At 47.8% G+C, this 12,835-nt stretch overlaps 1 protein-coding gene across 1 annotated transcript in view; it reads right to left on the bottom strand.

The window, feature by feature from the left end:
• The window catches only part of LOC308467630 (E3 ubiquitin-protein ligase LRSAM1-like), a 67,781-nt gene extending 55,157 nt beyond the window's left edge, over positions 1–12,624 (bottom strand). The window contains exons 1-3 of the mRNA XM_080989366.1: positions 12,538–12,624; positions 12,077–12,185; positions 1,757–1,847 (exon numbers count right to left, since the gene is read on the bottom strand). Of these exons, the coding sequence (XP_080845492.1) occupies positions 1,757–1,847; positions 12,077–12,121 (136 nt within the window). The 5' untranslated portion in view covers positions 12,122–12,185; positions 12,538–12,624. The remainder of the gene's footprint in view (positions 1–1,756; positions 1,848–12,076; positions 12,186–12,537) is intronic.
• Positions 12,625–12,835: the final 211 nt, after the last annotated feature.

The following is a 12,835-nucleotide window of genomic DNA, read 5'->3' as shown; positions in this document are numbered from 1 at the left end:
AAGTGAAAAACAACAAAACCAGTGGACCTGATGGGATACCTGCTGAAATCTTCAAAGTGGGTGGAATTGAATTTACACAACAACTTCACAAGCTCATCAAAAAAATCTGGGAGAGAGAAGCCATCCCAGCAGACTTCAGGGATGCCAAAATTATCAATCTCTTTTTAAAAAGGTGACAGAACTGATTGCGGAAACTATCTAGGCATCTCTCTGTTAGCTGTGGCCAGCAAAATTCTTGCAAGGATCTTAGCAAACCGTCTCTTAACATTATCCGAGGTGACCCTTCCTGAATCCCAAAATGGTTTTCAGCCTTCCAGGGGGACAGTTGACATGATTTTCACAGCTCAACAACTTCAGGAAAAATGCAGAGAGCAAAACAAACCTTGGTACTCACACCATGCCGCCAGTTCTAGTGGTGCATCCAGCACCTCAGGGGCGCCCCTTGCTTGCTTCTGAGAAGAACTGGCTCTGCATTCCATACAAAATGTTGTTGTGCCTGCTGTTTGCTACAGAGACTGAAGATTCCTTCCACCAGGTTTTGGCCCTGCTCAAGAACCAGTTAAGCACTTCCATGCCCCATTCATTTAAACTGCTGAATAAACTTGGCCCTTCCATGAATCCCATTGAAATCTATAACATTATTCAGTTGTGTCTCAGCATATTTAAGGGAAATGTCACTATTACAAAGAGTTTGGAAGAAGAGTTTGGATTTGATATCCCGCTTTATCACTACCCGAAGGAGTCTCAAAGCGGCTAACATTCTCCTTTCTCTTCCTCCCCCACAACAAACACACTGTGAGGTGAGTGAGGCTGAGAGACTTCAGAGAAGTGTGACTAGCCCAAGGTCACCCAGCAGCTGCATGTGGAGGAGCAGGGACCCGAACCCAGTTCACCAGATTATGAGTCCACTGCTCTTAACCACTACACCACACTGGCTCTCACAAAAGGAGCCTGGGTTTAACTGGGTTTAACACAACCCACCCACTCATTCATACACACAAACACAGACACACACATACACACACACCACTTCTTACAGTTCAGGGGAGCCAGTGACCATTGTTAGGTTGCGTGTAAGGCACGGCTGGGAAATCTGTGGCCCTCCAGATGCTGTTAGGATGCCAAACTCCCATCGGCCCCTGCAGCTGGCATGGCCAGTTGGTCAAGGGCAATGGGAATCCAGCGACAGGATTGTTAATTTGGGGTTTTCATCAGCTGTGTGCCATAATATCACAATTATAACAAATAAAGGCTTGACATATCTCGCTTTGCATGTCATGAGTCTATCTCATATATTAGTTTCATCTTTTAAGTTGAATTACTGAAATAAATGAACTTTTCCATGATATTCTAATTTTCTGAGTTTCACCTGTGTGATGCACTGGGCAGAGCGCTAAAAATGAGTCAGGGAGACTTGAGCCCTGCTTGGCCACCAAACGCATCAAGGTGGCTCTAGAATTCAGCAAGCATGTTTTCATAGGAAGCCAGACCGTTGGTCCATGTAGCTCAGGGCCATCTACACTGGCTAGCAGCCCCTCTTCTCAATTCCATACAAGGTTCTCTTCCAGCCCTGCTTGAAGATGCCGGGCATTGAAGCTGGGACCTTCTGCATGCAAGGCAGATGCACTCCGATTGAGCTACAGCCCCTCCCTAGGCCCTTCATTCCAGGAGAGGAAAGAGTCTCAGAGGTATCAAGCACTGTTGGGCTGGTCCTCTCCACCCTGCTTGCACTAGGCAGGCCCTCTGCTCTGCTCACCTCCACACAGAAACTGCTGGATGGCCTCTGTGCCAGCGCTGCAGATGTCATTGGACGGGTAGGACATGGACGAGGCATCTAGGGTCAGTGTCTGCAGAACAGACAGAAATATAATTATTTTAGAACGTAAGAGGAGCCTGGCTACTGGATCAAGGCCCATCAAGTCCAGCATCCTGTTGCGTGGCGATACCCGCCCCCTCCCACAGATGGAATAAAGACACCGGACACCAGAATTTAAATTAATGGGCGAAAAATGGCCACAACTTTATTGATTACAGGTAAGAGCAGTATTGGCCTTAGACATTGGCCCTAACAGACTATCCGGTCTAACCGGGAAGGGTTAAGCACCAACAGGGGGAGCCCCCGAGATGCACATCCCTAGGTGCTCCCCAAGGGGTTACAGCTCGGGAACGCGCTTTAGGCCCTAGCCTCCGTAGGTTTCGGACGAGGCGACGCCCCCCGGAGTCCTTTAACGAACTACCCTTCAAGAATTGGGGGAGGTGATGGCGATCCTCCCCCCGTCCTCATTTGCATAACAATACCCTGGCCAATGCCTAACCGCCACACGAGCCAGGCTCACCGCCAATACCCTCATACCTGTAACCAATCCCCAATTCCCTGAAAAATGTCGGTCAGCCAAATATCGTTACCCGCATCAGAGAGATGCACACCATCCCCGCGATAGAGTGCTTCCTTGCTAAACTGGATGCATGGGTGTTCAATGACCCGCCCACCCATCGCAGCCACTCTACGCGCCACTGAGCGCTCCAGGATCCTCCTGGCTCTATTCACAGCCACGGGATTTGCGGCGTCCCGCCAACAGCGCCTCTCAAGCAAAGATGACCAGATTATTGTTATATTTGAATATGTAGCCAGCAACTCCTCCAGGTCACTGAAAATATTCCACATTAAGTCCACCCCTTTTCTATAAGCCAGGTCGTTCTCGCCCAGTTGGATGACCAGCGCATCGGGTGGGCCTTCGGCTGCAATTCTTTTTGTTACTGCCGGGAAGAATTCTTCCCAACGCATTCCACGCCGAGCAATCCAGGACACTTCGACATTGCTAGGGAGTTGCAGGTCATCGCACCAGCCCCTGGTAACTGCACGCAGTCTTGCCCAGTGTACAATACCGTGGCCAATGATCCAGAGACGCACCGCCCCGATACCTGAAATGAGAGAGTAAGAGAGCCGGGTCAGGGGGATTGATGGGGGAAGGGGGAGTTAACGTGGTTTCTGGATGTATCCCCTGTACGCGTTAGACTTCCACCGCCCCATGTCTGTTATCCTCTCAGCCGGTAAACCCATGTGGACAGCGGTGGTCGCAGCCCCAATGCGGAAAGAGTGCACAGCATACTCCTCAGGTGGAAGTCCAATGGCCGCGATCGCCTTGCGCATAACCCTCGTGAACTGGTGTTTTGACAGGTGAGAGCCATCAGCATGTATGAAGAAAGGGCCACTTGCTTTTGGTCTTAAGCACAGAAACTTTCTAGCGTCCTTTACCGGGCAAGGGCCATCCTTCTGAGTTGCCTGCAGGCGGATTAGAGCCCCTCTACCAAGTTGATCGGTCTTAGAGCTGCGGATTTTTAATATTACATCTGAGCTCGACAAGGTTACATCCTCTAAAAGGAGCCCCCTATTGTTACTAGATGGCTGGTCCTCACAGACCACCTCGCCTATGCGTAAGGCACCAAAGAAGGCGAAGGAAAATGCTGTGGAAAATAACCTGGCTTCATACCTGGACCAGCAGATGACCCTGAGCTTCTTACGAATTTGCATGAGTATGTCATAAGTTATGGGCCCTCTGCTGTCGGCGTTAGGAGGCCGAGACCTGCGCCAGCCCTCCAGCATATTCCGTACCACGAAGTGTGCACAGGGGTCTACTGAGAACAGGGCTTTGGAGAAGAATATTGCCACTGAATGAATATTGAGGGTTTTGGGGGCCCTACCTAGATCGCGGAGGCGCACAAGATATTCTATGACCTCTGACTTAGACGGGGGCCTGCCTGGTTTAAACCGCTCTTTTTCCTGGCGAAAAGATGTGAAATCCAACCACGCCTTGTTATAGGATCTTAAGGTTGAGGGTGCAACTGCTGACAATACTCCCTTTATTGCTTCTCGTTGCCAATACTCCAGAGGTGCTCTGGAAATGGCTGCGGCAGCTGCTGCGCATCCGGCGCCAATGAGCGAAAGCGATCCATCTGGAAACGAGACAGAGCATCCGCAATGTTGTTATCAATACCCGGAACAAATCTGGCAGAGGCATATAGGTTTAGCCGGAGGCAGGAAAGGACAAAAGGGCTACTCTGGGGGAATGTGAAGATTGCTTATTTAAGACCGACACCAGTGCTTGGTTGTCTGTCCAAAAGCAGACCCTATGGTCTTTAAATTGCTCAGCCCATATGTGAATTGCGACTACGATAGGGAAGAATTCTAAGAATGTTAAATCACGTAGTATGGGTTTACCCTGCCAGGATGAGGGCCATCGTTGTGCACACCACTGACCTCTGAAGTAGACACCGAATCCCAAGGAACCTGCCGCGTCTGAATGCACCTGGAAATCCGCTTGCAGGGCCATGCTATCTTGCCAAAGTGAAATACCATTATAGCCGTCTAAGAATTGCAGCCAAACCTGGAGATCTGATTTTACAGCCTTCGAGAGGCGCACCCTATGATGCGGTGACCGTAAACCTGCTGACAGCTTTGCCAACCATCCACAAAAGGGGCGACCGGGGGAAACTACACAGCACGCGAAGTTGAGGTGACCCAAGAGTGATTGAATTTGCTTCAGGGTAACCTACCTTAGGGGCAATATCTGTGAAATAAGCTCTTTTAGGGCAACCAACTTCTCGGTAGGTAGGCGAGAAGTTTGGGCAAGTGTGTTGAGTTCAATGCCCAGGTAAGTCATCGTGGTGACCGGGCCCTCCGTCTTCTCGTTTGCTAAAGGGACACCCAGCTCCTCAGCCATGGTCTTGAAGGCCTGTAGCAAGGCCTTGCGGTCATTTGCATTATTTGCGACCAAGTAATGCCCCACCCCTTCGGAACCAGTTTTAAATTTCAGCGCCCATTCCAGGAAGGTGCTGAAAGTCTCAAAAGCGGCACAGGCAATCGAGCACCCCATATGGCATCGCTTTATCAATGAAATAAGCACCCTGGAATTTAAAACCTAACCAACCATAGTCCTCTGAGTGAACTGGAAGAAGGCGAAATGCAGACTCGATGTCACATTTTGCCATAAAAGGGCCCCTACCAAATCCCCGGACCAACTTCACTGCTTGATCAAAAGATGCACACTTCACCGTGCACAGTTCTTGGGGGATAGCATCATTGACTGAAGCACCCTTGGGGTAAGAAAGGTTGTGTATCATCCGGAATTCCCCAGGGGCCTTTTTTGGGACAATGCCGAGCGGTGAAATATGCAGCTGATCAATGGGAGGTTCCGGAAATGGACCAGCCACCCTCCCGGCCACAATTTCTTTCTGAATCTTTTTCATAGCAATGTCAGGTCTCTCTAAAACTGATTTCTGATGGGGGGGCAACCGGAATTGGGGGTGAAGACAACTGGAATTCTAAACCCTTGGGAAAACCCCTCCCCTAGAAGAAGGGCGGCTTGTCTATTAGGATATAGGTTTAACAGTGTTCTTAGGGGTTGGAGCTTAATCGGAGAGTGAGCTAGGTCGAGGGACAAATTAGTAGCGATTCCCTGTTGACCCTTGGGCAGGTCCTGAAGCGCCAGAGGGGGCACCCCAGTTTCCCTGGTGGAGGTGACCCCTGCCGCCTCGAAAGGGCTGTTGTTTGCCCTTGAAGCAGTTAATAGCCGGGTGGCTACCTAAACACTTATCGCATTCGTGCAAGTACTTACAAGCGGTGCGCTGGCAGGCCCCTCTATTGAAATCCCAGCATTGTTTACGACGTTTGGCGTCCACCTTACCGGGTTTTGCTTGGTCATGAGTTTTCTTTTCGATGTTAGGCCCCACATGCTCCATCCAGTAGTTATTGTCCCTCTGATCCCAGCGCTTTGAGGACAAAAGCGAGGCATTCCTACGAAAATCCTCGTCGTACGAGATGGCAGCCTCATCTCCCGCTAATTCACGCACCCTTCTCACATGAGCCAGATAAGATGCAAGGTGCAACCCACGTTTTGGATAACCTCCTAAGACTATCCCCATGAATACCTGGTAGCCATTGAGCCAGTTCTCAAATGTACGCTCCGCCCGAAGGGTCCTATATCTTTTCTTACCATAATACCTATTTTTCTCCCCTTTACCCTTTATTTGTGCCGGCGGCAGCAACGTAAACATATCTACGAAATCCCCGTTCAGTATCTTATCCCTTTTCCTCTTAGAAAGGTGATTTCCCAAGTTAAAATCAGTAGACGAGTGAGTTGAAACTTTAACATCCTTGACTAGCGCCCCATCTTTCCATTCGAGGGTCCCATTAAAAAATTTTACGGTGCGAATTGGCCCACCTCTCATGGACCCACAAAGGGGCACCTGTCTCTTCGCCCTCCCCCCAGTAAGTCTCCATGGGCGCATCACTATCACCCTCAGAAGAAGTACCTGTCTCATCCTTGGAGTCAGATGGGTCCCTTCTCCTGCTCTTCTTGGACACGTGCTTCCTCTTCACTTTCCGCTTCCCTCCGCGGGAGCTACTGTCTCGCGGGGCTGGGTCATTAGACGCAGAAGCTGCCTGCTGGGGAGGCAACTCGTCATCCGAAGATGACCCTTCGGACGGACTGTGCTGGGCTGGAGTATCCTGAAAAACAGTAGGAACACCTTTTGCCTCCTGACTTGCATTAGAGGAGGTGGCCCTTGATGGCCTGGTCCTCTGGGTGCTGGCCTTAGGCTTCTGCGCCCCGGACTTGGCCTTCTGGGCACTAGACTTAGACTTCTGTGCATGTGCGGTTTGCAAACGTGTCTGGGGCCTTGCTTAGTCGTGCTAGACGTAGCTGAGGAGGGTCCTGCCCGGCCCTGCTGGCTGGGGGGGGGTGTCAGGTATGCAATCTTGAGGTAGCTCCACTATGGAAGACGTCGGGGCTACCGGAGGCCCGCATTGCACATAAAAGGCTTGAATTGCCGAGACGAGTTGCGCTATAGCTTGTGGGTTACAGGGTTCAACGGGCACTAGAGCACCACCCGACTGGGGTGTTTGAGCGTTGCCCCTGTTTGCCATGTTAAACCCCCAAAATATGTATGAGTGTGTGTATGTATGTATGTACTGGATTTGAGTATCTATCTATTGATTATTTCCGATTATTAATATTATTCTTCCTTTTTTCTATATATATAATTTTCTGCTATTTCTTTTTCTTTCTTTTTTAATATTTATTTATTTATAGTTTATTTATTATTATTATTATTATTATTATTATTATTATTATATAATATTTAATTATTCACCTAATGATTAAGCAATTATATTGGTAGTGTTGCCAACCAGCGGCTCAAAAATAAGGCAGCGGAGATGACAGCAAGCCTTTTAAAACTTTGCAATGACTTTCCCTCTATGAATAATTTAAAACGCAATAGCCAACACTGAATAAGAGTAAGCTGTGCCCTAGGGCCAGGAAAAGCAGTCAAAAAGCAAGCCTCTTGGGAAACAAGCAATGACTGTCCCTGTACCTTGCCAGATTAAATACAGCCCTGTAAAGTAACAAATGCTAAGCCTTTATATTTTATCAACCAAATGAATTAAATTGCCAGATTGAGTATAGCCTTATAAACTAACATATACTTTTTAATATATATAAAGGCTTATTTAAATTAATTAAAATTCCAATCAATGAATTGCTTTGGCAAGGCAAAGCTCCTTGGGGCACCTCCACACTTTAAGTAAAGCAGCCAAATGAAATATATTGCAGGAAAATATAAAGCCTTAAAACAATTAGAAATAAGCCTCCTATCAACCTTTAAAGTACTTCAATTAAAATTCCAACCAATGAATATCTTTGTCAAGGCAGAGCTCTTTGAGGCCTTTAATCACTTTAAATCAACCAAATGAGCTGTATTGTCAAATATATAAAGCCTTATAAGCTATGGAAGATCAGCCTCTTGTACGTCTGATTTACTGCTATTGTGAGCCAGCTAGCAGTGAATTATAACCCTCCTGTCCTGCCGCTATTGCTGCTGTGTTGTAAAAAGGCTGCCTGCCTAGCCTTAAAGAGAGAGAGACTTCACACGCTTAGTTGCCTATCGTAAGATGGCGGCCGCTTTAAAGCCACGTGGGCGGTTGCAAATGGCGGCCAGGGGCGGGCCCGTAGCTTAGCAACAGTGCCGCTTCGTGCTCAGCGATCAGACTAAACAGGAAAATAAGCCCCGGAGAGCAGCGAACAGCAATCAGGCTACAACAGGAAATAAACCCCGAAAATGCGATCAAGCTAAAGCTGGCGAATTAAACCGTTTTTTCACCCTGCGCCCCCCCTCCCGACTTCAAGCCCCAAGCCACAAAAACACTCCCTTGCAGCCCCACAAACCCCGCAAATGTGGCGGTGCTTAAAGCAAACAACGCTCCTTTGCAGCTACACAAGCCCCGCACACGCGGCGGTGCTCCGCTGCGCAGAAATTGAAGTTAAAATCTGAACCCCCAGTAGCAAAACCTGAATGAATGGGTGCGCTGCGTCCTCCGACGGCCAGGAAAGTAGCAAAGAGGAGCCGGGAAACACTGAAGAGAAGCCGGCGTGAGCTGTATCAGGCTCAGCTGGTGAGCGGCGACCGAAGGGAGGAAAGCCGATCTGGTCCTCTCCAGATAGCGAAAATCACGAGCAGCGCGGAGGCGCGAAGTGCAGGGGGAAGCCGGCTGGGGAATAGGAGAAGGCTCGGTCCGCGGCACCTTTAGAGCGACGATCCTTTAGAGCGGACGAAGCGGTAGGATGGGTAGAATTCCTCATAGCGTGTTGCGCGCAGCGCGCGGGTAGCCAGGAGCGGGGGGGATCGAGGAGCAATGACGACCAAAGAACCAGACCTGCAGAGGACCAGAAAAAAAAACCGTGTGGGTGAAACGAGCACAGAAACCTGAACTAGATACAAACCTCAGAAAAAGACTAAACCACGGCTGCTGCAAAGGAGGAAAAGGGGCGAGCCAGGGCTGCCCTGACCTTAAGTGCCCTCAGGTGGGCCCGCGCCCAGCACCAGCCGATTAGCTGGCGCTGCAGAAGATGAATACTAATGGGGATCCCTGAGTACTGCGGGGCTGGCGCCAGCCCTGCGAAAGTGTGGATGGGGGCGTGAGCCCGCACCCCCCCTTAGTTCGGGAGTGGCTATCTCACAGTGGCCAACCAGATGTCCCTATGGGAAGCCCACAAGCAGCACCCAAGTGCAACAGAAACACTCCCAAATTCTAGCAGTATGAGAGAGGGAGGAAACCACTTTCTCTGCATCATGCATAATCTTACAGGTGAAACTCAGAAAATTAGAATATCATGGAAAAGTTCATTTATTTCAGTAATTCAACTTAAAAGATGAAACTAATATATGAGATAGACTCATGATATGCAAAGTGAGATATGTCAAGCCTTTATTTCTTATAATTGTGATATTATGGCACACAGCTGATTAAAACCCCAAATTAACAATCTCAGAAAATTAGAATATTAAATCAAATCAGCAAAACAAGGACTGCAAATAGAGCAATATTGGACCTATGAGAAGTAGAAGCATGCATATGTGCTCAGTACTTGGTTTGGGCACCTTTTGCATCAATTACTGCCTCAATGCGGCGTGGCATGGATGCGATCAGCCTGTGGCACTGCTGAGGTGTTATGGAAGACCAGGATGCTTCAATAGCAGCCTTCAGCTCTTCTGCATTGCTCGGTTTCATGTCTCTCATCTTTCTCTTGGCAATGCCCCATAGATTCTTTATGGGGTTCAGGTCAGGCAAGTTTGCTGGCCAATCAAGCACAGTAATCCCATGGGCACTGAACCAGGTTTTGGTACTTTTGGCAGTGTGGGCAGGTGCCAATTCCTGCTGGAAAATGAAGTCAGCATCCCCATAAAGCTCGTCTGTAGAAGGAAGCATTAAGTTCTTCAAAATCTCCTGGTAGACGGCTGCGTTGACCCTGGACTTAATGAAGCACAGTGGACCAACACCAGCTGATGGCATGGATCCCCAAATCTTCACTTCACACTGGACCTCAAGCATCTGGCACTGGAAACTTCACACTGGACTTCAAGCATCTGGCATTGTGTGCCTCCCCATTCTTCCTCCAGACTCTGGGTCCTTGGTTTCCAAATGAGATGCAAAAGTTGCTCTCATCAGAAAAGAGGACTTGGAACCACTGAGCAACAGACCAGTTCTTTTTTTCCCTTTAGCCCAGGCAAGATGCTTCTGAAGGCGTTTCTTATTCAGGAGCGGCTTGACGAGGAATACGACATTTGAAGGCCATCTCCAGGATCCGTCTGTGTGTGGTAGCTCTTGATGCACTAACTCCAGCCTCAGTCCACTCCTTGTGAAAGTCCCCAACACGTTTGAATGGTCTTTTCCTGACAATCCTCTCCAGACTGTGGTCATCCCTGCTGCTTGTGCACCTTTTTCTTCCACACTTTCCCCTTCTGCATAACTTTCCATTAATGTGCTTCGATACAGCACTTTGGGAACATCCAACTTCTTCTGCAATTACCGTTTGAGGCTTTCCCTCCTTATGGAGGGTCTCGATGGCTTTCTGCACAACTGTCAGGTCAGCAGCCTTCCCCATGATTGTGCTTCCTACTGAACCCATTGCAGGTGTTATGGATTGAATAGCTACTGCACCTTTTCACAATATTCTAATTTTCTGAGATTGTTAATTTGGGGTTTTTATCAGCTGTACCCCATAATCGTCACAATTATAACAAATAAAGGCTTGACATATCTCGCTTTGTATGTCATGAGTCTATCTCATATATTAGTTTCACCTTTTAAGTTGAATTACTGAAATAAATGAACTTTTCCACGATATTCTAATTTTTCGAGTTTCACCTGTATATACCCCTATCATGTTCCCCTCCTGACATTTACCTGTCTTTCCTCTAACTAAAAAGGCCCAAACATTGTAACCTTCTCTCACAGGGGAGTTGCTCCATCCCTTTTATCCTCCTAGCTGCTAATTTCTGAACCTTTTCTAGCCCTGCAAAATTCCTTTTGAGGTGGACAAAAAAAGTTCTTTTGAAATGCATTTTAACATCATCCAAAATGCCTTCCTTGAAACAGATCCCAGGATGGCTCACAATAATGATGATGAAATGCAATAAAAGGAAAAATATAATCCCTCAGAAAACAAGAAAACTGACTGAAAGGCAGCCACGTAGAACCCAAAAGCTGGCTGAAAGCAAACAGAACCCCTTTCAAATTGCCCTGGTCAACAATAAAGTCTTAACTAATTGCTGGAAAAATTGCAAGGTCAGTGCCTGTGGAGCTCCTCTAGGAAGGGCATTTTAAAATCAAGGAGCCACTGCCAAAAAGGCCATCGGTTGTCTCCTGTACTAGTCCTACTCAGAGTAGATGCTTTGAAAGGTAACAAATGACTTTGACCCATTGATTTTGATGGGTCTACTCTGAGCAGAACTTAGTTGGCTACAACCTCTTCTCTTTTGTGCAACCCAGAAATGCAGTGGTCCAGAGTCATGGAAGGTTGAAGACCCATTACTATCCCCCCCCCCATGGCCCCAGTCTCCAATGTCACCCAATCCACATAAAAGGGGGTGTTTTAGCCACTGGGAAGAAGTCTTAGCCTTTGTGTTGATTTGAGCTAATCAGAATGAAAGGAAGAGGAGTCATCTTCTGAGGACTGGCTCCAAGGATCACTCTGGAGAAAGCAAGCAGGGAAAATACTGAGGAGAAAGAGTTATGCGAGCTCCACAGTTAAGCATTTTGGAACCCTGAAAACAAAAGCTGCTTTGGTTTCTAGAGAATAGTGTGAAAGTTCTGTTAGGTACAATGGAACTAATTATTATTACTGTCTAATTATAAAACTGTTGCATTTTAGAAAGGGATCTAGCTGTGAAGGGGCATGGCTTTGACCATCAAGAAGGGACCCTGCACTTCTGAACTGGCCACTAAACTACTGATGTAATCACAACACACTTCAGCAACAGACGGAGGAGGGTCTTAGTTGATGAGCAATGCAGGAGAAGTCTTGAGATTCATGCCCTTTGTACAAGGCTAGATTGGCACACAAGCTTCCCAGGAAGAGAAGAGGTGCCCATCCTATATACCCATCCTAGTATGATCTGAAAGAAGCAAAGCTTTCCTTTCCAGCTCCATATTGACCTCTTCCTCCCGCTCAATATGAATTTTGCATCACACAAACACAAACAAAGCAACAAAGCAAAAACTTCTTTGGGCACGTACCTCCAGTGTTCGGATGTGAGCCAGTGCCTGCAGCAACTCCTGCATTAGGTTTTCGCTGATGTCTAAGGTCCGTAGGCTAGGGAGGCTGGCAGTTCCTTCAGCTTGTTGCCTGCCAGAAAAGGCAGAATGTGCAAGACGCAGATATTAATGCACTTCTTGGATATATATGTGTGTGTGTGTTTGTATAATGGCTTGATGATGTCAGAAGTTTTATTTTCAATTCTTTTCCTATCAACCCCTAGAATGGAAAATGCTGCCCTGGGGAAGTCCCGTCTGGTACCAGCCTTGTCACTGCTTGGGCACCAGGCAACAACATTCTTGGTTACCCCAGGCGTTTGGGCAGATGCAGGAATTGGATGTTTTTACTACAACTATTTATAAATCTATTTTTGTGTGTTTTTATTAGTGTGAAATATGTTCCCGTATCCCTGCGGATTGCAGCCTGAGGCATTTCCTCCTACCTTTCAGATTAAGCGTCTGCAGCTGGACAAGGTCCCCTCTCGAATCTGGAAGGGCCTTCAATAGATTATTTTCAAAGTTCAGGACCTATCAAGGACAGAGAGCAGAAACAAGAGGGGTTGGTCTCCTTCCTGTTCCATTAGGGAGAGGCAGTAGGAGGTTCCTGTGAAATCCAAGTCAGAGGGTGCACTTTACAGTGTGCTGAGTCTCTTGAGTTCAGCAGCCTGGTCTTGAGGGCAGGAGACAAAATGTCTTGTTTTGATGACCCTGCTAAAACCTCAAGTGCGAAGATCCTCAGGT

The sequence above is a fragment of the Podarcis pityusensis genome (assembly GCF_964106645.2).
Source record: "Podarcis pityusensis genome assembly, chromosome: W".
Taxonomy (NCBI): domain Eukaryota; kingdom Metazoa; phylum Chordata; class Lepidosauria; order Squamata; family Lacertidae; genus Podarcis; species Podarcis pityusensis.
The sequence above is the reverse complement of the archived record's forward strand: the minus strand, read 5'-3'. Positions and strand labels throughout refer to the sequence as shown.